Below are 22,894 nucleotides of genomic sequence, written 5' to 3' on the forward strand. Positions count from 1 at the left end.
GAACTGATGTTCGTAATTTTTTGTGGATCTCTAATCACTCTTTCTTAACGAATAACTGTATTCAATTTTTTGAACTGATGTTCATAACTTTCCGTGGATTTCTAATCACACTTGCTTAACGAATGACTGTATTCACTTTCGAGCCGAAATTCAGAACCTGATTGTATGGATTTTCTTATCTTTACCACTGCCACCAATTTAATAAGGCCCCTGTGTAATATCTGAACACCTGTGTTGGGTGAAAAGAAAAGAGCAGTTGTCTTTTCAATATTTATTTTAAAAACTTAATAAGAATTTCTTGATTATTAATAAGTAAAATAATCAACCATTAAAGCCATAATACAAACAATGGCCGCTGGATGCAGCCATGACACTGGTTGTGTCTTCTTTCAAGTCTTTCACTGCAGAAAAAAACTCACACAAAAGCCCCTCACTTTCCTTTTGTTAACGTCCTTTCAGAAATGCCTTAGGATGGGGTAATTTACTACGTCCCTTGTGTCCGGAAACCGCACCAGGGGATTTCCGCAACACCTTTCCTCAAAGTTCTAACTGACAGTTAGTCTCTGGACAAAACAGGAAGTTTTTCTCATTAAGCATATGTTTGCCAGAGGTGTGCATATTGTCACAGCACCTTTCGTTCCAAATCGTACATAAACTTCAAATTAATCTTGCCACATTCAGCCATTCTTCTCTCTAACCACAAAACAAGCAATGTACTTCCTAACCAACACACACCACAAGCCCTTACAAATCTTTTTCCCGTCATTCAAAATTTATGGCAATCACGCAACCGATTATGTCATAATAGGGTTTCCATAGCATTCAACTACTGAGGTGAGGTTATCATAAATGAAACAACAACTTCGCAATAATACCAGGGGAACCCTTCAATCTACTGTAACCAAGCTTAGCTAGCATCTGCTTTACACTTGATACTAAAACACACAAAAACACAAGCATAGATCTCCACTGCTTGAACACTATGTCCTTTAATTGTTTTAACTTGGAAAAGACCAACAAAGTCCATTAATCCTCTCCACATTTTGAAAAAGCTCTTGCAGGATTCACTGCGGATGCTGGAAGATCCCCATTACTTTGATAGTTCGCTTCTTTGTCTACAGCATGTTAAACATTTCTGAATAGCTTCTCATGTAGTAATAATCCAGTTTCTCTCTTTGATTTCTGGATGTAGAATTTGTGTTCCTCTTTGAAGATATTTATCATTATGATGTTTCATGAGTTTTGCAGTTGTGTAATTTAGGCAGAATGACTGGATATTTTACATTATGTGCTATGCTAGAGCATTTTTCAGTCTTCCTTTCCACTCTGAGAAACCTTTATCTTCAAAGAATAGATGCAATACCTTGCTGGGAGGACTCAATGGTTTTTCATTTTCCAAATAATCAATTTCTTCACTAAATTCTTGCATTTGCGGAGACTTGATTAACCAAACATGAGCTGCGGCTATGGTATATCCTTCACTGAATGTTTAGGGGGGGGGGAATATCTTCTCTTTTCAGCCAGTGTCGATACACCACCAAAATTTGTCTTCTATTAAACACTGAACTGGCACACCTCTACTAACTAAAAAAGCAGGATTATACTTTTCAAACTGTTTCCATTGTTTTATTGTTTCCATTTCTTTATCCAATAGAGAGCAATTATGAAGTTTGTCCTTAATTGCTCATAAACTTATCAATAAAGCCCATAAACCAATAATAATATCAATAAAGCCAATAATTGCTCATAAACTGTCATAAACATATCAATAAGATCCTTAAAAACCTCTGCCAGTTGCTTTCCTAATCTGCTGCCATTATTCCAACCATGGCACCATCAGTTTCTTCAAAAGATCCACTCTGCTTTTCACATGACAAGCGAAACCAAAATGTTACCATTGTCATCTAAGTAATGACAGTACGCTACAGCATCATAAGCTGGAAGGGACACATCACAAAATATGTGTATTTTGATTTTTAAGTTCTCACAATATGCAGATACATTTCTTAGAACAAATATCCTTCACACATCGAACCTCAGAACACTGGTTAGTCCACATGATTTTAAGGTCATCCAGCAATTCATCATCCCAACAGTATAACATTCCAAATTTTTGTAATAAACACTTTATCCTAACTAAAAATGGAATTACGAAATCAATCACATCAAAAACCATTGCTATAGTATGCAATATAAAACATTTAGTGCTCTTCAGATTCCTCAACCCTTTCAGGACGGACGTCCCATATACGCATTCCGTAAAAACGTCTCTTACAGCCAGGTGTCCCATCCTAGCATCGCTAGAGATTGCATTCAGAGGACAGGTGATGCGTATACGCATTTTAAGCTGGAACGTTTTTCTGAAGGCCACTAGATGGCATCCTATGTCCATTACTTTTGAAATGAACACAATTTTAGGTTCCTGACCTTGAGATTGATATATTCTGCTTGACTTTGGTATTTTACTCATCAGCTCTTGCGAGAGTGGAGGCGGGGAGGAAAACCGTAAACAGAGGTGAGCTCTTTAAATTGCTGCGTGCTAATAAAAACATTCGCGTGTCATACAATTCCTTTTTTTATTTTATTTTTTCCTTTACTATGTACGGCCTTTTAGGGTTAGTATGTGGAATATTGTTACTTTTTGCATTGCCTTCAGATATATTCCCATTTCTACTCTTTTTATTTCGAAAAGCCTCACCTCTAGTCTATTATGGTGGGAAGGCGCTATTTATCAGAGGAAGAATACCCTCGTATGGTCAATGAACCATTTATTAACGCAGATGGGAGTGATGATTCATTTTCTAAAGAGTTAGAAAGCAATACTTTTTCTAAGAGTTAATAAGTGATACTTCTCCATGCTTCGAGATTTACCACAGTCTTCAATTTAACTTTTTTTACTTGTAACTGTAAATAGTCTTTATTGTGTTGTTTTATTAATTTTAAACTTTGTTGATGGATTTTATCAATTAAAACTTTGGAATAATTTGAATAGCGCTTCCGAAAATTATTTTACATGATAAGCAATTTTTTAAGTATATTTTCATGTAAAATAAAGAAAAAATGTTATTAAGTGCTGATTTTGACATATATAAGAGCTCAAGTAATAATCTAAAATGGTACCAAAAATTACGATGCTAGAAGCGAAACTTTTTTTTTTTTTTTCCGATTTTTTTATAAAATTAGGCTTAGCGATGCAAAACCTCCGTCCTGTATGGTGACTGCCTTCGATTCCCTTCCGTCCCGCACGAGCGTCTTAAACAAAGGTGCGCCGTCGCGAAAAGGTTAAGCTCTCCATTAATCCCAGTATATCTAAAGAAAATGTATCATCTACTGGATTCCACTTCAGTCCTAAGCTCTTCAATCAGAAATACAAGTATCCTTGCTAAATCCAATCTGCACCTACAATGATCTCAGTTTCTCAGAATTAGTTTTTAATTTCCATAAAATCATACCTACATCTTTTAAAATCAACACAGCTTAAAAGCCTCTTCAACACTTTTCCCCCCATGATATACATAAATCATCTATATACAGTGAAGAATTCAACATTTCAACAGATTCAGATGCATTTTTCCGATACTTTTTGTTGTACTGCTTTAAGTGACTTTTTATTGTTGTACTTGAAATAAATGGCGATAACTTACAATCTTTTTCTGTAGCATTCATTTTTTCTAGGATATTGTAAAATGATGAGGCAGGCTAGATTTTCATTATGTCTGGTTTTGGACAAGCCGTCACTCATCACTTCATGCATTTTATGAAGTTTTCTCAGGTCTTACAGTTCTTTAACTTATGGAAGCCATGTAATATAACACCAAGAAGCAAACAATCAATTATTTCTAGCCTCCTTAAAAATTTGAACAAATTATGTCATTTCATCCATTAGTTCTTCGTAAGAGCTTGGTGTTCTGACTTCTATTTCACCTAAATCTAAACTATGAATAAGCTGTGTTCTCAGAACAAATTTGTATCATGCACAGTTATGTTATATATTGCATACTGTAGCAATGGTTTCAGATAAACATCCAATCACTTTACTGTAGAAAATTTTAAAAAATCACAAAGAAGTCGCTGTAGACAACCTTCGCATAGCAAAGGCTAACAAAGAAATTCAATGAGACCTGGAACCTGAAATCCATCTGTCTCGTGTGTAGAAGAACTTTTATTTGTGTGAATATGGCTGAAAATATAAGGTTTCAGTTCTTTAATGACAGTCAGACACAGCTGTAAGTCATCTGGGGCTCGTCAGCCAATGAACACAAAGCGTGATTGAGGCTCCTCATTACTTTGCATTTCTGTTCATTGCTGAGTGTCACATGCTTTTAGAACCTGTTGAAGGATTTATGATCATGTTTGTAAAAAAAGTAAAGTATTACGTACTTTTCAAAAATTATATAGAGTTGGCTTTTCAAATTATATACAGTTGACACATTCTTTAAGGCATATGTGGCAAAAATATAAGAATAATATAAATTTGATTAAAAATTTTAGTACAAAAATGTACAAGTAGTAAATTTTTGGTACTGTTCTGTTATCGGGACCAGATTCAGAAATGTATGAATGTGTGTATGTATATACACACACATACATTTGTACTTATATACATGCAAACATGCATTATCTATACACACACATGCATTCGTATTTATATATATACATAAACTCATACATGCATACATACATTCCTTAACCCAGCCCTGATAACAGAATAGTACCAATTTTTTTTAAATATGAATATTTTTATATAATTTGCATTCAGAAATTAGTGTCAGCCCAGATGTTAATTAAATAGTATATTTATAGTTAATTCACTGTTTAAAAATATCAATCCTCCTTCTATCTTATTTCATTGTTAGAGTGGCCTCTGTATAAGCCTTTGACGATCCAATAAAAGCTTGATTGTATGGAAAGCTCATAAATTGTGAATGCTGAATACATGAAAATTCTGCATAATTGAGCACATAAAAATGCAGTTCATGGTAGAAAAGTCAAATGAATGAAGAAAAAATGTCTAGTCTAAAGTTATAAGAAGAGTCATCTTATTTCTTATCAATTGAATGTCAAAAGCTTGCATTTAAATTTTGTGAAAGTTTGAAAGAAAAAAGGCCATTTCAGGCATAAACACCAACATATTCATGTGAATAAAAACATATTCAATTATTAAATTCCATGAGTCATGAAAACTGGTGGAGATCTTTCCAAACTTATATCAATCATTTCATCAGAAATGAATATAACATATAAAAAACTTCAGTTTCATGTCATAGTTTTTTACACTGCACAACCACTGTTTATTCATACTCAAATAAAAGCAAACTTTTGATACTTGTATCTTATAATTTTGAAAACGTTGTATTTATTGCATGCTGTTCCGTCAAAGGTAAATCACAAGTTTTAATTAATTTTTCAAACTGTGATTAAAAAATTGTAAATAGCTGTTAGCTTATGTAATTTTTTACAGAACTTAAACTGACTTATCGAGAATTAATCGGGTTTACATAAAGTCCAGGCAAAAATCTTATGTTGGTTTGTGACATCAAACTTATCCATTATTGACACTGAATCATTCTGTTTGGGGCAGTTTTTGTTTGATCAGAATCGTAGTCCTATTTATACTTTGGGAGAGCTACAAATGTTCCATCTGCTTAATTTTTCATTAAAAAAGTTTCTAAAATTTGAAATTATTCCAGTTAGTAGTTGGCTTTGCCAGTTTTGTTGACACTGTATGGTAGCTGCTTTAAAAAAGGAAGCACCAAAAATGCTTCCCCCCCCTCCATATTTTTCTGTTAAAATCTTATTTGTGTTGCTCAGAAACTTGATTTTTGAGATTCATAGGTTGAGAGATACTTCTGATTAACAAATAGATAATTTGAAGGGGAACTATAAATAAAGAATTAATTTTCTATGTCATAAAATTGTTTCTTCATTATTATTATTCTCTTAAATTGTAAAATTATTGCTGTTGTTATTATTGCTCTCATTTAACATTACTTACTCACAAATAGTGCCGACACTTGAGTATCTGAGAATAAAAACACTTGAATATTCTAAAAATAAAATATCTTGCAGAAAATAAGAAAGAAACAGAAAGTTGCTCATAAAGAAGAATTATTTGAGTATAACGAACAAAACCAGAATTTAGGTGAGTGTGTAAACTATATTTATATAATTGATACTTTCAGATTTTCAGCATCCCCTCTGAAAAGTTGCTAATTTGTTGGTGACTAAATTCCACTAATTATTTTTAAAAATAGCATTGTGCTATAAAAGTTTACAGTCATTTGACTTTAACTGTATATATCAGTTCTTGGCCATAGTGTAGAATATATTTTTCTGAGCTTCTGTTTCTACATGTCTCAACTTTTGAAACATCTGCCATGCTTTAAATCTCTTATTTCAAAAGTTTAAAATGCTGAGAGTTTTTGTCATAGAAAGTATGTTTTTTAATTCAATATATAACCATTGAATGAAAATTAGAGTTATTCTCAATATTTTCTCTTAAGGGCTTTACAAGTATATTTTGAGAAATTTCTTTTTACGTTAACCTTTTTGAGGATTCTAATGAAATATTTAGATATTAAAAAGTAGCTGAACTAAAACTACAAAATTGTATATATTTTCCCTATGAAAATTATTGATGCAAAATCCTTTAATTTCCTTAAGATAAAATAAATTGCTGGAGTATAAATTATGACTAATTATATATTAATATATTTAGTGTTCAAAACCGTGAAAAACAACCTTATATTTAGCGTAGGTATAATGAAACACTCAATCGATTTCGAGGGCAGCTAAAGGTCCCTCCTCATCAGGAGAAAGAAATACATAGAAAGAAGAAAATAGGAATCACAGAAACACGTGGTGCTTATCAGCACTGCACGTCGTTATAACTAGATTTTTAATCAGAGTTGCACTGGCCGCCTACTTTTACTGAGCCAGGCTGTCTGATCAAGCATAAAGAAATATTAGCGAAGTTAAAATAGGGAGCGAGGGGCAAATGCACATTACGCTCAAAATCTGAACTTCAAATAATGGAAAGCAACCACTGAACGGATTTTTATACCCTCTGGTAGTACCAAGTGCGAGGAGGTAACGCCATCTATCGGCAAAAATAATTGAATTAAGACAGTAGAATTTTTAAAGGCATTAGGAAGGACTGGATTGGACTTCAAATCATTAACTAAACTTTCTATTTTCGAGATTCTATTAACTATTTTTCGAGGTAATTCTATATTTTTTCGGTTTACCACGTGCACGATTTTGACTTTCGTTGCTTCTTTCCACGTGGCTATTGGTTTTTCAGTATTGGATGTTTCTCTCCTTTTGGAATGTTTTTGTCATTTGTTGATGAAAATTGTCTTCATTATTTATTGGTGTTTTTTTCATGTTATAAGTAATTACTTGTTTGGACTTTCGGAATTACATTTCTTTTGTTCACTTGTTTCTTGCTTGTGCCCTTTTCACAATATGTCCACTGACAGGAACCGATTTTGTAAGTTACGCCTTAAGCGTACGAAATTCTTGAATCATATACAGTTTCTACTTAAATGCAAACATCAAAATTTCATTCCCAAATTTATACATGTGAAATGTAGCCTTAAAGCTTCCGTTCACGTTTCAAAAATTTTGCATAAATTCAAATTGGCAGTTCTTCGTCACATTATAAGGGACACACGCAAACGTTTATCTAAAATTGAATTTGAATTATATTACCTCCATTTAAAAATTGCTAATTCCACTGAAAATTTTTCCTCATTTGAATATACATCCTGGTCTAGAACCGATACCGTTTGTCAACGGCATAAAAATGTGCTCATTTCTAAATTCCAAAAACTCACACACCAGTCGGATAGTCCCAATTATCTAGCTGATCTTCCCACTGTAAACGTTAACTCCATCGTTAATATCTCCAATAGGAATCTTTCGGAGGATCAGTTAAAAGTATTAAAATATAATTTCAACTTTTCAAAGACATCTAGACCTTCAATTCCTCAAATCATCGCCCCTATAGAGAAAGCCTTTAAATTCTCCAAAATTTCGGAAACGCAGAAGGATACAATCCGCCACCTAATTACTCATAACGTTAATTTTAACAATAAATCTTTGGGTTCTAATCTTAGCAAAAAGGAAAATGAGATCTTACGTGAAATTAATTCTGATACTAATATCATTATCTCTAAAGCTGATAAGGGCGGACAGATCGTTGTTATGGACAAACACACATATATTACTGGAGTCCCTAAATTGATAAATGAAGGCCCATACTGCTCGATCCCTAAAGATCCTTCAACTTCGGACCTCATGAAAGTAAAAAGTGCTATTAAATCTTCCCACATTCTGCCAACTCAGTTGAAGAAATCACTTATTCCGCCTATTACTAATTGCGCTAGACTTTATGCTCTTCCAAAAGTCCACAAAACCGGTATTCCTTTTCGACCAATTGTTTCCAACATAGGTACTGCTTCATATCCTTTGGCCAAATATTTAGTTTCCAGATTTTCTCCTCTACTTGATAACAATATTCACACTGTAAAAAATTCTGTTGAAGTCATTGATAAACTTAAAAATATTTCCCCACTTCGTTGCATTATGGTTTCATTTGATGTCAAATCATTGTTTACTAATGTTCCGGTCGAAGGAGCACTAAATTGTCTTGAAACTAGGCTTCGGGAATTTCACTTCACACATACTGAAATTAATGAGTTGGTTTCGCTTACTAAAGTTTCTCTAAGTCAAACCCACTTTGTTTTCCAAAATGCATATTTTCGTCAAGTTGAAGGATTGGCTATGGGTAATCCTCTCAGTCCGGTACTTGCTGACATTTATATGCACTATTTTGAGATGAAATTATTTGATAAATTATCTTTTCGTCTTTGGATTCGGTATGTTGACGACACTTTCGCACTTTTTGACGGTTATAAAGAGGATTTATCCGAGATTCTATCTATTATGAATTCAATTGATCCAGCCATCCAATTCACTCTTGAAATTGAATCCAACAATTCCCTCCCCTTCCTCGATATTCTTATAATCCGCAATGAAACCGATTTTAGCACCACTGTGTACTGTAAACCCTTTGCAGTTTGTTTACCACCCCATGCCAAGTCATGCCACCCTGTTAAGCAAAAAATGGCTTCTTTTTACTATTATGTTTTCCGCGCGCTAAAAGTTTGTTCCTCTGAATCTTTGCTTACCAATGAACTTAATTATTTGAGAGCAGTTGCGATTGACCGTGGATTTTCTCCCGTGATTATTGATAAAGCCGTCAAAAATTTTTCAGATTCCCATCAAAGAAGACATTCCACTGTTAGAAATAATATCAATGACCTTGTCGTGCTTCCATTTTATCCTTCTGTTAGCTATAAAATTGCACGGATTCTCCAGAAATTCAATTTTCAAGTCGGTTTCTCCCCTATTAATAAAATTCACTCTTCGATTCTAAAAGATTGCGTTTCTGTCTTGAATTCTTGGGGAATTTATAGTATATCATGTCAGTGTGGTTTAAGATATATTGGCCAAACAAAAAGAGCGTTGAAGTTTCGTATCAAGGAACATGAATCTTATGTCAAAAAAGGGGAAATTAACAAGTCTTCAATAGCGTATCATAGCCGGACTTTTAACCATAATTTTGATTTTGGGTCTGCAAAAATCATCCAAAAGGCTTCTTCCATAGGCGAATTGGATTTTCTTGAGGCTTTTCACATTCACAAAGATTTAGAAAGTTTAGTTAATGATTTGAAGTCCAATCCAGTCCTTCCTAATGCCTTTAAAATTCTACTGTCTTAATTCAATTATTTTTGCCGATAGATGGCGTTACCTCCTCGCACTTGGTACTACCAGAGGGTATAAAAATCCGTTCAGTGGTTGCTTTCCATTATTTGAAGTTCAGATTTTGAGCGTAATGTGCATTTGCCCCTCGCTCCCTATTTTAACTTCGCTAATATATCTTTATGCTTGATCAGACAGCCTGGCTCAGTAAAAGTAGGCGGCCAGTGCAACTCTGATTAAAAATCTAGTTATAACGACGTGCAGTGCTGATAAGCACCACGTGTTTCTGTGATTCCTATTTTCTTCTTTCTATGTATTTCTTTCTCCTGATGAGGAGGAACCTTTAGCTGCCCTCGAAATCGATTGAGTGTTTCATTATACCTACGCTAAATATAAGGTTGTTTTTCACGGTTTTGATTGTCACATTAGCGTGTTTCTCTTCTAGTATATTTAGTGTTGTACAATTGAGTATATTTATAGATTCATTATGTATATATTAGCTTTTTTAAATGCTTTTTTGCTTTAGATATGTCAGCATGGTGCAATTGTTATGTACCAGATCCAGTATTGTATGCATTAAGAGATTTGGGATTCCACAAACCTACTGAAATTCAAGAACGTGTTATTCCATGTGCAATTAGAGACCATCAAGACATTTTAGGAGCTGCTGAAACAGTGAGTATTTGTTTTAACTTAAGTTTAACCTTTTTTATTCCTTATATATATTTTCTTAGAATTAAAAATCTTGTTAAATTTTTATGATTTTCTTCATCGGAAGTTCCCGCCGTTCTTAATTCTTGCTTATATGTATGGAATAAAAGCAGGATCTGATACATCTGTATCTTGAATGTATGTAAATATTTTCAGTGTTGCATTTTAAAAGAGTATAATACAGCACAAAGTCTTTAATCTGGACGTTCATAATCCGGAATGTTCTATAATCCGAACCGCAAAGCTACAAACTTTCTGCGCATGCGTAAACACAGAATGCGTTTGCACATGCGCATAATACCTTTACACATGCACATAATATGTTTATGCATGCATGTTAAATGTATAACAGATGGTATAAGTTAGGCTAAAATTATCTAATTAGCTATTTCAGTTAATGTTGCAGATTGCATTGTTCCTTAATCTTCTAATTGGATTTGGCTTATTATTTTTTTGCAGACTGTTAGAGCAATTTTATAAAAAGTAAGATTGAACTTTCGATTATGTCAAAAAGAGTTTCCGATTCTGGAGCTGCCAAAGGATTTACAAAGCGAAAGCATGTTTCAATGTACATTGAACAAAATGTGGAATTGCTGCAAAAAATGGATAGAAGCATATCCTTTGTTTCTCTAACCATTCTGAAATCTGTTTATCAATTTCATACTGCTATGCAGAGGGGGGGAAGTCGCGATGCGCAATGAACTGGAAGTCGATCTGTCAGCACTATCCTCATCTTCAGGGCAGAAGTTTTTATTTTATTCGGCTTATAATTCCTTACTAAATGTAGTATTTCATCTTGATGTACTCCGTCTTTGTTATGATTTAAATCAAATTCCTCGTCATTATAAATATCACGAATACACATCAAATAGTTTTCTGGTTACAATTTTCTAATTTCAACTATGCGAAATGTATGCTTTACGCATGCACACGTTGAAAGAAATGTTTAATAAAGTAAACAAATAAATATTAAGCTTTTTTATGTGTGTGTGTGTAAATTTTGATACCCTTTAGATCATAATTGCCCTTTATTTCATAAATTACGGTTAATTTTATAATTTCTGTATGCCATCTTACCAGATTTAAACTGATGATCTGTAATCCGGAAAAAACCCTAATCCGGAATCGCCGAAGTCCCGACGAGTCCGGCTTAAAGACTTTGTACTGTAATATATTTGCTTTTAATTTTCTCTAAAATGTTTTGCTGTTGGGTTATTAATAAATGTGAATCTAGCCTTTATATCTAATTAAATGTTATTGTTTTGAGAAAAGTATTTGATCTGATTAAAATTAGACAAAACACCAACTTTATTTGGCCTAATTCTAAGTTTTACTTTCGCATGTTTCTCTTTTCTCTTCATCTAATTTGGTATTCACTCAAATGTTAAATATGTATGTGCTCACGTATCCGACCTCGTACAAACGATGATTTTCAATCAAAATTTCGATTTTTACTTTATTACATTATTTTAAAGAATACATCTTTGGCTATTAAATACAAGTTTCTGCTTGTTGATAGGTTAAATAGAACTGAAGTTATAAGCATTTTTCTGTAACGGAATAAACCGGAAGTTCCAATATTCTGAGCCTGAAATGAGCGTTTAAATAGATATACCTATTAAGAAAGCTTATGTATTATCAAGATTTTGTAAATTATAAACCTTCGTACTAAGTTTAGATATTTTGTAATACATTTTAAGAATCTGGCGATAGTTTTTTCCCTTAATTTCATATTTAGTTTGGTGCAGAGGGTATTCGATGTTGAATGGATGTGTTGCTGCTTTGTCGATTAACTTTGACAAAGTGCTTGATTTGAAAGCTATGTCACATTTTTGCATCATTTGCAACAAAATAAACAGAATGCAATCCAATCACGACATATGTAAAGTGTAGCATAATTGTTCTGCAAATTATAAAAAAGCAGCCTCGGGTATGGAAGCAGTTGGTGCTTATGTGCTTTTTGAATGACTTATTACATTATGAAAGCTGAAGTACACGGAGTATGATGAGGATGGGGATTCTAAGGAGTTTTTAACTGTGAAAGATATATATGGTAAAGATTCGGTCAAGAAACTGGAATGCATTGGACATGTATAGAAAAGGGTTTGGTAGTAGACTACGAAAAGTAAAAAAACTCCACTCCTGAATTGAAAGGAAAAGCTAAACTGGCTGATTCTTTTATTGATAAACTGCAGAATTAGGGATTGCAATTAGAAGTAATGTGGAAACGTAATTGAGGTGCAGCAGGTTGTACTAGCTGCTTCTTCCATTGTAGTTCTTCTTCGAAGCCAATGCTCTCCTCAATCAATGAGTTGGAATGTGCGATTGCAAAAATCAGGCAAAAACCTCTGGTATATCAACATATATTTTGATTAAACCTACATATATGCAGTTGATTACATAAACAAGAGTTATTAAAAAGTGCATACATGGCAAAACTCAAAATATCAGGGAACGTTTTAATGGCATTTTATTGCAAATTGTTCCGAAAGAAACATTCATAAACTTGTGAACATTAATGTTTGGAGCAATTGTATTGTGTTATTTAAGTGTTGTGTTATTTAATGATGGATTTATAGGTTTGCTTGAAGCATTTTCAAGGTTAGGTATGTATCCTGAATTTCACACTGAGCAGGGAACTCGAAAACTTGATAAAGTGCAAAATCATGATTCTTGGCGGCATTCCACAAGTTTTACAAAAACCCAAATAAAAATTTATGCTTTGTTCGAAAGAAAAAGTGCAAAGTGTGTGAAGGAAAAATAAGGTGTCAGTTACAAAGCAGGCGAATTTTAATTATCAGAGATGATTCTTTCACTAAGACATTGTTGTATGAAAACTTTAAACTTGTTTTCTGAAAAATGTTTTTGCTGTAAATATTGCCAATAGTAACAGCCATAACTCAAAATTTTATCGATAAAATTAAATGATGCTTTCTATACATGTTTCATATAATCTGATGCATGCTCTGAAGTGGAAGATTTTAGAAATATTAATGAGAAGTTGAATTGTTACTTTTTATTTTTAAATTTTGGATGCAACAATAGGAAAATATACAATAAATACTATACATTTTGACATATCTCAATATGAATATTTCTTAATTATTTTGCTTCATTGCATACAAATAAATACAAATTTAAAAAACTGCATATTTATATATAAATTTTTCATCGTGGTTGTTGCTGTAAAGGCAAAATTTAAGGAAAAATTATCCTTTTTTTCATTATTTTTCAAAATTAAAACTACTCAGCCTTATGTTTTTAAGCTGTTTTCATTAATTAATATGCTTATCTTCAAATTAATATGTTTATAGTTAAAATCATTTTTTTAAAAATGGTACCCGAATGAGGTCGGATACCTTAATTAGCTTGATATTAAATAGTTAAGTGCTATTAATGTTTAACATGGAAAGTGTACATTTTAGAAGAATTTGAATTTATAAATTTCTCTGAAATAATATACCTTGTTATGAGTAACATAAATATGAGCTTGCCCTCCCTTGGATGGCACATAGCTGACTTAAGCTCAACCAGTGCTAAGGCTGGAAGTGGTGGCCACTTTACTGTTGAAGCACCTAAAAGATAGGCCACCATTACCTCCTTTGATGGGACAGACTATGTCTTCTCCAGGATTTGAACCAAGGCTCTTCAGTATCACAGTAGGTTTCCATAACCACTGTACTGTCTGGGCAGCTAAATAAACATAAGCTAATTTCCTTTAAAACATCCTCCAGCTATGCAGAGAGATCTCATGTGCTTCATCATAATCCAATCCAATCCTGTAAATTATAAAATTATTTTAGTAATACTTTTAATTTCAAGGATTAAAGATATTTTTGTTGAACGTTATCTCGTGCGTGTAGAAATCACTTAATAATTTGTGAAAGAAATTTTTAGTTCAAGAAATTTATAAAAAACCAACCCTAATTCTGTGCACTTTAGATTTCATCAACAATTATTTAATAGTAAAAAGACTTGTTTTTGAGACCTCCTGACTTTTCTGTGTAAGTGATGAAATGAAGGACACTATCATTTAAAAGAATAGTAGCTCATATTTCAGTAAAATTTGGACTAATTACATGTAGATTTTTAAAAAATACATGAGTAAAATCGAATAAAGTTTTTAAGATTTAATGATTGAATCATAATTAAAAGCGGTTCGAGATCTTATATACCTGTTCATGTTTCTATGAAATAAAAGCAGAATTCAATGTTTTCATTTTCTTAGATACGAATAAACAACTTTATAAAATCTTAATATAGTTATGTGTTATATTTCTTTGGAATATTTGATACTTTGTTTTAGTAGGATGCCATATAGCACTAAAATTAAACATTAGTTCGGCATTTAACTAGAATATGCCACCCCTAATGATGCATAACGCTTCATGGGTCTGTTCAGCTATCAGTACCAGATTTAGAAATATATCAATGTATTAAGACACAATAACACGCCGAATAAATACTAATTCAGAAGTCAAACAACAAAAATCAGCATTAATTTACAAAATTTTCACGGGACTTGTTTCGATGGTTTTACCGAACCATCATCTTCAGCTGCAAAACCGCAAATGAACAAGATAGGAAATAATGTTTAGATAAGATAAGAAAGCCTGGACAAGAATAAGCAAGTGGCGCCATCTGTTGGCGAAACCAGAACTAAAACATAATTTCTCTAAAAGCCGAAGGCAAATTTGGATTGGAATTAGGATCGTTAACTAGAACAGAAAGATTTTTATGAATGTGAAATGCCTCTAGAAAATCCAGTTCTCCAATGGAAGATGTTTTTTGAATAATTTTGGTAGCAGAAAAATTGAAAGTGTGATTTTCGGACCAACAATGTTGGGCAACAGAAGAACTGTGTTTTCTTTTTTCTAACATATGCGTCATGTTCCTTGACGCGAAATTTTAAGGCTCTCTTAGTTTGGCCAATGTAAATTAAACCACACTGGCAAGGAATCCTATAAATACCCCAGAAATACATATCCAGAATGGGGTCCTTGAGTATGGAACTCGGAATTTTATTGATGGGAGAATAAACAACCCGAGAGTTAAATTTCTGCAAAATATGTGCTACTTTATAGCTAATTGATAGAAAGAAGGGAATGACAACAGAATTTTTATAATCTCCTAAAACAAGAATGTGCCTTTTAGTGTGTTGAGATGAGAATTTTTTACTGCTTCATTAATAATGTTCAGTGAAAAGCCCCTGTCAAGAGTTCAGTGAAAAGCCCCAATCAAGAAAATACCACTTATTCATGACATTTTGAGGAACTGAAATTTCAGGGCTAAACCCGTAATGCTTGGAGGATTAAACTTATTGATATGGGGACCCCATAAGCATTGCACAAATGTGTAACAAAGCATTGCACACAATGTGTGAGTGACACTGTCAGTTTCTTCACTTGTACTGTAATATACTATTGCAGTTGTTTTTAATTTTAAGACGTAGAACAATGTGAAAATTTTAATTAAGTAGCAAACTTAAAAATATAATACAATAATAAAAGTAAATTCAATTACTTGGGTAAATTCAAACATTAACTATAGTCTTAACTATAAAATGTTCATTAAGTGTAGCCACTTGAAAGGTCACTACTGAGAAAACCCACTTACTTATAACATCGCATATGCGACGATTACCATATTTTATGGACTATAAGACACACCTTAATTTTAAGCAATTTTTTTAAATAACATTTTTACCATTTTTATTATTAGATTGTAAAGCCAAACTAAAGAAAAAGAATTCTGAGTTTATCATCATATGAATATCTTTTATTTTTTCCTATTGTGACTAACAAAAGCTACTAACAAAAGTATCGTACTGTCAGCAGTAACACAGATCACTTTCAATTCAAGTTCACTGGCTTTGTAGACTTCAATGACGCATCATAGGCTAGACAATGTTCTGGGTTTGTGATGGCAGGGCAGGAGGGAGACAGTGTTGTCAGATAGAGATGGGTTTCCCACAGCATTGAATATATGGTCATTTTTAAGACTGGTGGGAATTTTAAATCAAACACTGATATTTTTATATTAATTTCAAGTATAAAGCGCATCTGAATTTTGAAGAAAAAAGTGAGTCTTACAGTCCATGAAATACAGTATAAGTATCAATGGGAAAGGTGTGCCTGTTTATTTTTAATTATATTACCAAATCTTGACAAAACAGTTGACACTTGATTAAGCACTTCATCAATATTCTTTACATTTGATTGGCACTTTGATTTTGTGGTGGTTAAAGACGAGAATGTCATCACACAAATATGTCATAGAAAAAAATAAAAGTTCATGGCAGTTTCAGAAATTGTTGGAAATTCTTTTGACTCCTAGCCAAAATTCTAAGGACTTTATATTAAAATCAATTTTCAACTCCCAATCGTTTGATAACTCAGCAAGTTCTTGTGATTTTAATGGTAAATGAGTAATATTTACCACATTAATTCTGAATGATGTCACAATCCATATTAGTTCTTTGGCATTAAAATTTGAAGGAAAATACTTCTCAAAGCTTTTCTCAAAACACTGAAGATGTTCGTTTATCACTTTTAAAACAACTCATCTTTTTGAAGATCTGTTTCATCATTTTCACTTAAAAATTCACTTATTGCGACAAACATTTCTAGCAAACCCTTTTCCACCATGGTAATTATCTTAACAAAAGCATCAATTTTTTATTTGAAATGAATATGTTGCAACAGTTTCCTTGAAGTGAAAAATTTAATTCATTTAGTTTTTCAAATGTGTCACTCAAATAACATAGATTTTGTACCCACAACTTATTCTGGAATAAATTTGCAAAATCATATTTTTGTTCAGTTAGAAAGAGAAGAATTTCATCTTTTAATTTTAATAACTTTTTTAGACTGTGGCTTCTCCAAAGCCACCTTATCTCCATGTAATAGTAAGCATTTGTATTCAGATTCCATGTCTTTACAAAGATTTGGAAACAAATGCCTTTTAATGAAGTTGACCACTTTAACACTATCTCGAAGCACATCTAATTCTGTTGATATTTTTTTTTTTTTTTTGGCCTCCAATGTGTCATGCACCTTTCAGTTTATCATGCAATGAGTAAATGTTATATATTCGTTGCCACTTTCCTCAACTTTGGCTAGAAATCTGAATTTTTTCACCAACCATCTCTTTAGCACCATCTGTGCAAATGCTAACACAATTTTTCCATTGCAAACTTTCTTCTATGAAAAATTCATTAACTTTTACAAAAATGTCCTCTCCTCTTGTGTACCCATCCAAAGAGCGACAAAAAAATTCCTCATGAATACATCTGTAATAAATATATCTAGCGTATACAGTCAAACACCGAAAATCCGCTAATTCCTGAAATCCGTGTTGCCTCTCAAAATATAAACATTCAATTTATATGTTCTGGAAACTGCAACATGGAGAACAAAATATCTAAAATAAAGAAAAAATACTTACCGAATAATCATGACTCATAACGAAAATACCAGCGCAAGAAAAACCAAGTTATTGACATCTTGGTAAAAAATTTTCCCCCTCCAATCTGTATCAAGGTAAGAAATAAATCAGAGCTTCTGAATAAAAGTTCTTTTAAGTGACTATTCTATTTCACCTTGTGATTGTAAAAAAAATTCACCATCAAAGACTGCATTTATTTGTTAGCAATATCATGGAATTCTGTTTTCCAAACAACATTAGTAAATGTCTGGTGTAATGTATGTCCATCTTCTCTGTTTATTGAAATTGAGAGTGATGACAGTGAATTATCTGATTTGAGTGTCAGGTCAACCAAGCAAGGGTTAAAGCAAGAGAATTGCTTTTATATTCGAAAAAAAGAATAAATGAGGAGGCTTTTCAAGAAGGTATCGTTGAATCTGTGATGTTTCAGATGAGCCAACACTGGTATATCAGATGACTGATGATGAAATCATTGGCTCTGTTTTGAACTCGTCATGGCAAGGAAACTATTCTGACACCGCAGATTGTGAATTTGATAGAAGTGAAAAAATATCTTTTAATGAGGGTTCGGAACATGCTGAAAAATACCTAAAATTTTTTAAACAACAGAGCTGTGTCACAGAGCAAGAAATTATGACTCTATAATTTGCCAAAAAAAAAAACTTACTCTGGAGCACTTTAAAGTTTTAAAACAAACCTCTAGCATAAAAAATGTTTGAAACATGTAAAAAAATGAAATATTTTATGCTTTATTAAAATCCATTATTTTTATGTCCTTAGTACTTTTAAATATCCTTGTTATCACTAATATAAATGAATAATATAAGAGGTATATATATATATTATAATAATGATAATAATTTAATGCATATAATAAATTAATGTAATAATGTATATGTATATTATTGTAATAATGCATATAATAATTTAATTAAATGTATCTAATATGTCTTATTTATTTTGCACTTTGAGTCTGAATATTATGATTTAGCTTTTCTGTCCTGAAATCCTAAAATCCACACAACCTCTGGTCCCAAGCATTGTAGATTTCTGGACTTCTGCTGTACTTAAAATTGAGCCAAGTTGGTAATATCAGTTGATTCATCCAACTGGATTGCAAACTTAGGACTCATTCTGAGTCTAGTTATAGCTGCGTATATAGATCTTTATTAATTTCTGAAATTCATTTTGAAACAGTTTTGCTGGTATCATATATTCTTCTGCATTGCTTCTGGATATATATATATTTCCAGCTTAATGTAGACATGAACATAATGTGGGCATTACATATGGCAGACATTTAACGGCGCACACTTTATTAACACACAAACAAAACAAATAATTAACACAAAAATAGAAATAGAACCATGTTTATCATTACGCTGGCATACAGCGGGTTGCTTTTGTTACTACTTTTGTCACTTTGTTCGTCTCTTCTCTTCTACCATAAGTAACATGAGAGAGAGAAGTTGCATGCCGTTCAGCTAAACTGCGCATGCGTGGTCATCACAGTTGGATAATGGAGTTTTACAGATTTTTTTGCCATGAACTGTTTTGGACATCTAAACTGTAGCTGGTAATATTAGATTATCTCCAATTAAATAGGCCTTTTTATTTTTCGCAATTAAGTAGGATGCTTCATAAGACAAAGTAAGTAAATGCTTTTCATTCACAGTAACAAAGTTCTCAAAGCCACATTTTTGCTGATTTGATGATTTCAAAAGTCATTCAAAATATTCTTTAGTTTTTTTGCAGTGTGCAGTATACTTTGTATTTAGATGTTGCTTTAATATGGCAGATTTCATGCTTTCTGTAGCCAAAACTTCACAAATTCAGCATTCAATTGCATCATAATTACAAGACTTAAAAGCAAATTCCAAATTGGATTCATCATATTTTCATTTTCTTGGTATTTAAGTGCACCCATGCAAGATACAGGAGATGACTTTTCATTGTTTTCAGTATTTTTTTTTTTTTAAATTTTTTATTTCGTTTACCTAAATTCAACCACTTAACCACGATTTGTAAAAATATTCAATAATAATAATTATTGAGAAAACAAGGGGGGACTTGTTTAAAATAGATAATAACTGTAACTTGTCTGTGTATGTAGTAAAGTGTAATAAAAATAAGTTATGTACTTGCTGATGAAACAACGATGGCAAAAGCGACAGAATACTTGTTTTATTGGTACAGTAGCACCATATATATATTCTAAGTGAAGGGACACTCAAACATGTGAAAACAATCCGCATAGAACAGCTGACATTCTGACACTGGCAAGACGGCTGAATGCAATACTGAAGTCAAAGACAACCCAATGCACAAGTTGCCAAAACACTCTGATCTTTCATAAGCATGGCTTTTGAGGAACTGACAGCATCACATGCAGAGCAAGTAAAATAAACGTTTCTATTATTAAAAAATACATCCAAATTTTTTTTTTTTTTTTTCTTTGTCTGTATTGCCTATCTTTATCTATTTTTAGATGCATTGTGTAAAAATATTTGATAATTGTAAAAGTATTATAAGTTAAAGATATATCAAAATTGCTAAAATTTTTGGCTACCCCATGCTGCAGGTCCCACAACCCCAATTGGAGTCACGAGCCACAGTTTAAGAAACTCTGTTCTATACTGGAGTGGTGAACCCCCAGAGATATTAAAATCAGATATAGTTTGTGTGAATATCTTCTTTGATACTTTTCTTGTATTTTTCATATTTTTTTAATGAAATATTTCTATTTCTAAAAATCGTCCATATTTAGGATGTTAGAATTCATATTCCATAATATTAATGATCCAATAAATTCTGCTCATGATCCAATAAATTTTGCTCATGGGAAAAAAGTTGGATTTGAGAAAAGTTGAGAAATGAGCATAAAGAAAAATGATTGAAATATTTCGCCATTTAAAGAAGCCATAATCTGCCAATATCTAAACAAATATTTCAAACAGAGGCCTTCTATAAACTTCTCAGAAACTTTGAAAAGACTATCTTTTTGTACTTAAATGTCTTGTTCGATAGGTTTAAGAAGTGGAACAACATTTTTTCAAGAAAAATTTTTAGAGGAATAAATAGTGATTCAGAATAGATGTTGAGAAATTGGGGAAAAGTATTTAAAGGTTGATAAGAAAAAAATATTTTCAACATTAGTAAACCTAATCAATTCTGTTAAGTAATGTCAAACCAAACATTAATATTTAAAGACCAAAGATGCAGTAGTAAAAGATGTTCTAAAGTGTGAATCTCAGTTCATATGTATTCTTTTATGAATTGCATTGAGTATCATTTGCTTTTGGTGACCAGAAAATTTCAAAAGTGAAGGTGCTTAAAAAAATTGAAAAACCTTTCTTGTTTTCTGTAAAGCTAATTATAAGGCATGGATGACATCAAAATTGCTTGAAGAAGAATTACAAAAGTGGAATTAAAAAAACTTTTGACCGGAAAGCATCAGATATTCTACTCTTGATTAACAACTTACAGATGATGGAAATTTAGAATGGATTATAAATAATTTCTTGCGTTAGAATGCATTTTCATTACTGGAACCTGTGGATCAAGGTGTGATAAGGAGCATAAAGTATTAGGGGAAGTAATTCATTTTAAACATTTTTAGAAAAGTTTATATTTTTATTTTATTTTAATTATGTCGATTATTACACAACTTTGTGGAATGCCAGCACTAGAAAATTTTTGGCAACTTGTTACGGAACCAACCATTTGAAATTGTTTTTTGTATGCTGGTGGACTAACAAAAGATACTGAAAAAAGAAATAAAAGTGAGGATTTGCCTATCATCTAAGTATTAGGGGGGTGCATTTCAATATTTTCAGAATGTGCTACGGCATTTTTTCGATTGGCATTCTCATCACATGATCATTGCATTATCATCGCATGATTGTAGATTATGAAGATCCTAGTAATGAAAATATTATGGCAAAATTAAAATTAGAAATTTTGATGTCAAAATTCTTCTGATGCTGATGAAAATATTGCAGAAACATATCACATGGAAAGCAAATACTCAGTGGAAGGTAATAATTAAGTGGAAGGAATTAATTAGTCACACATTTTATAAAACCGATTTTTTTTTTTAGGTAAAAATATGGATAACATTTCCTGCAATCTGAATCACACCAGCAGAAATTTTTGTACTCATAAGTGAAATAAAAGTTAAAGAAAATTTGTCAATATTTTTCATTATTTATTTTTAGTGTTCTTTTTTTTTTGTGTGTGTGTGTGTGTGATTATGGCAAAGCCTCGAGGGCTATCTGCCTAAGGGGAGGATGCCTTCGTGGAGGACTTTCTAATGAAAACTGGCTCGTATACACTTTAGTGTTTTTGTACTTTTACAGATAAAGTAATTATTTATTAATTATTTACACATAAAATAATTAATGTGTAATTTGAGGAAAGGATCAGAACTGTTATAGTGATAAGTAATTTCTTATGTAAAATTATTAACAAATAGTGAAACTAAAAAGGAATAACCAACAAATATCATAACAGTGTATTATAATAATAATTATATTTAAACTGTTGTATGTTTTTTTAAATTATTCACTTCTTTTGTTAGATGGAATATTTTTTAGTATTATTACATTTTTTATTTTATTTATTATTCACTTTTTATTTGTTTTTGTCAAATAATCCATTTTTCTTATCAGATAACATGTAATGAACCAAACTCAACCCTTGAAGTTAATTTTAACAGGTTTTGACTGTATTAAATAATTTTGAATACTGTAGGAAAAGCCATTATTTTTTAATAAGAATCTATTTTTTTAGTTTTTAGGTATCTGTATATATTTGATTTTTTTATTAATAATTTAACCTAACATGTTTTAGGGAAGTGGCAAAACGCTGGCTTTTGGTATACCTGTTGTGAGTGGTATTTTATCTTTTAAAGAAAATGCAAAAAATGCAAGTATAGTATTTTCTGTGTATTACTCTGATTCAGATATCA

At 32.0% G+C, this 22,894-nt stretch overlaps 1 protein-coding gene across 6 annotated transcripts in view; it reads left to right on the forward strand.

Moving 5' to 3' along the window:
• The window catches only part of LOC118191564 (ATP-dependent RNA helicase DDX24), a 133,488-nt gene that overhangs the window by 33,561 nt on the left and 77,033 nt on the right, over positions 1 to 22,894 (forward strand). For 3 of the 6 annotated variants that reach the window (XM_085820541.1, XM_085820539.1, XM_085820540.1), the window contains exons 3-5: positions 6,070 to 6,142; positions 10,295 to 10,443; positions 22,777 to 22,851. In XM_085820541.1, coding sequence (XP_085676667.1) covers positions 6,070 to 6,142; positions 10,295 to 10,443; positions 22,777 to 22,851 — 297 coding nt within the window. The remainder of the gene's footprint in view (positions 1 to 6,069; positions 6,143 to 10,294; positions 10,444 to 22,776; positions 22,852 to 22,894) is intronic. The other 3 variants (XM_085820542.1, XM_085820543.1, XM_035362363.2) reach the window with 2 other exon arrangements.

Source organism: Stegodyphus dumicola, chromosome 7 (genome assembly GCF_044657685.1).
Source record: "Stegodyphus dumicola isolate Sdum_Otavi_A_Nest chromosome 7, ASM4465768v1".
In the NCBI taxonomy this organism is placed as follows: Eukaryota; Metazoa; Arthropoda; class Arachnida; order Araneae; family Eresidae; genus Stegodyphus; species Stegodyphus dumicola.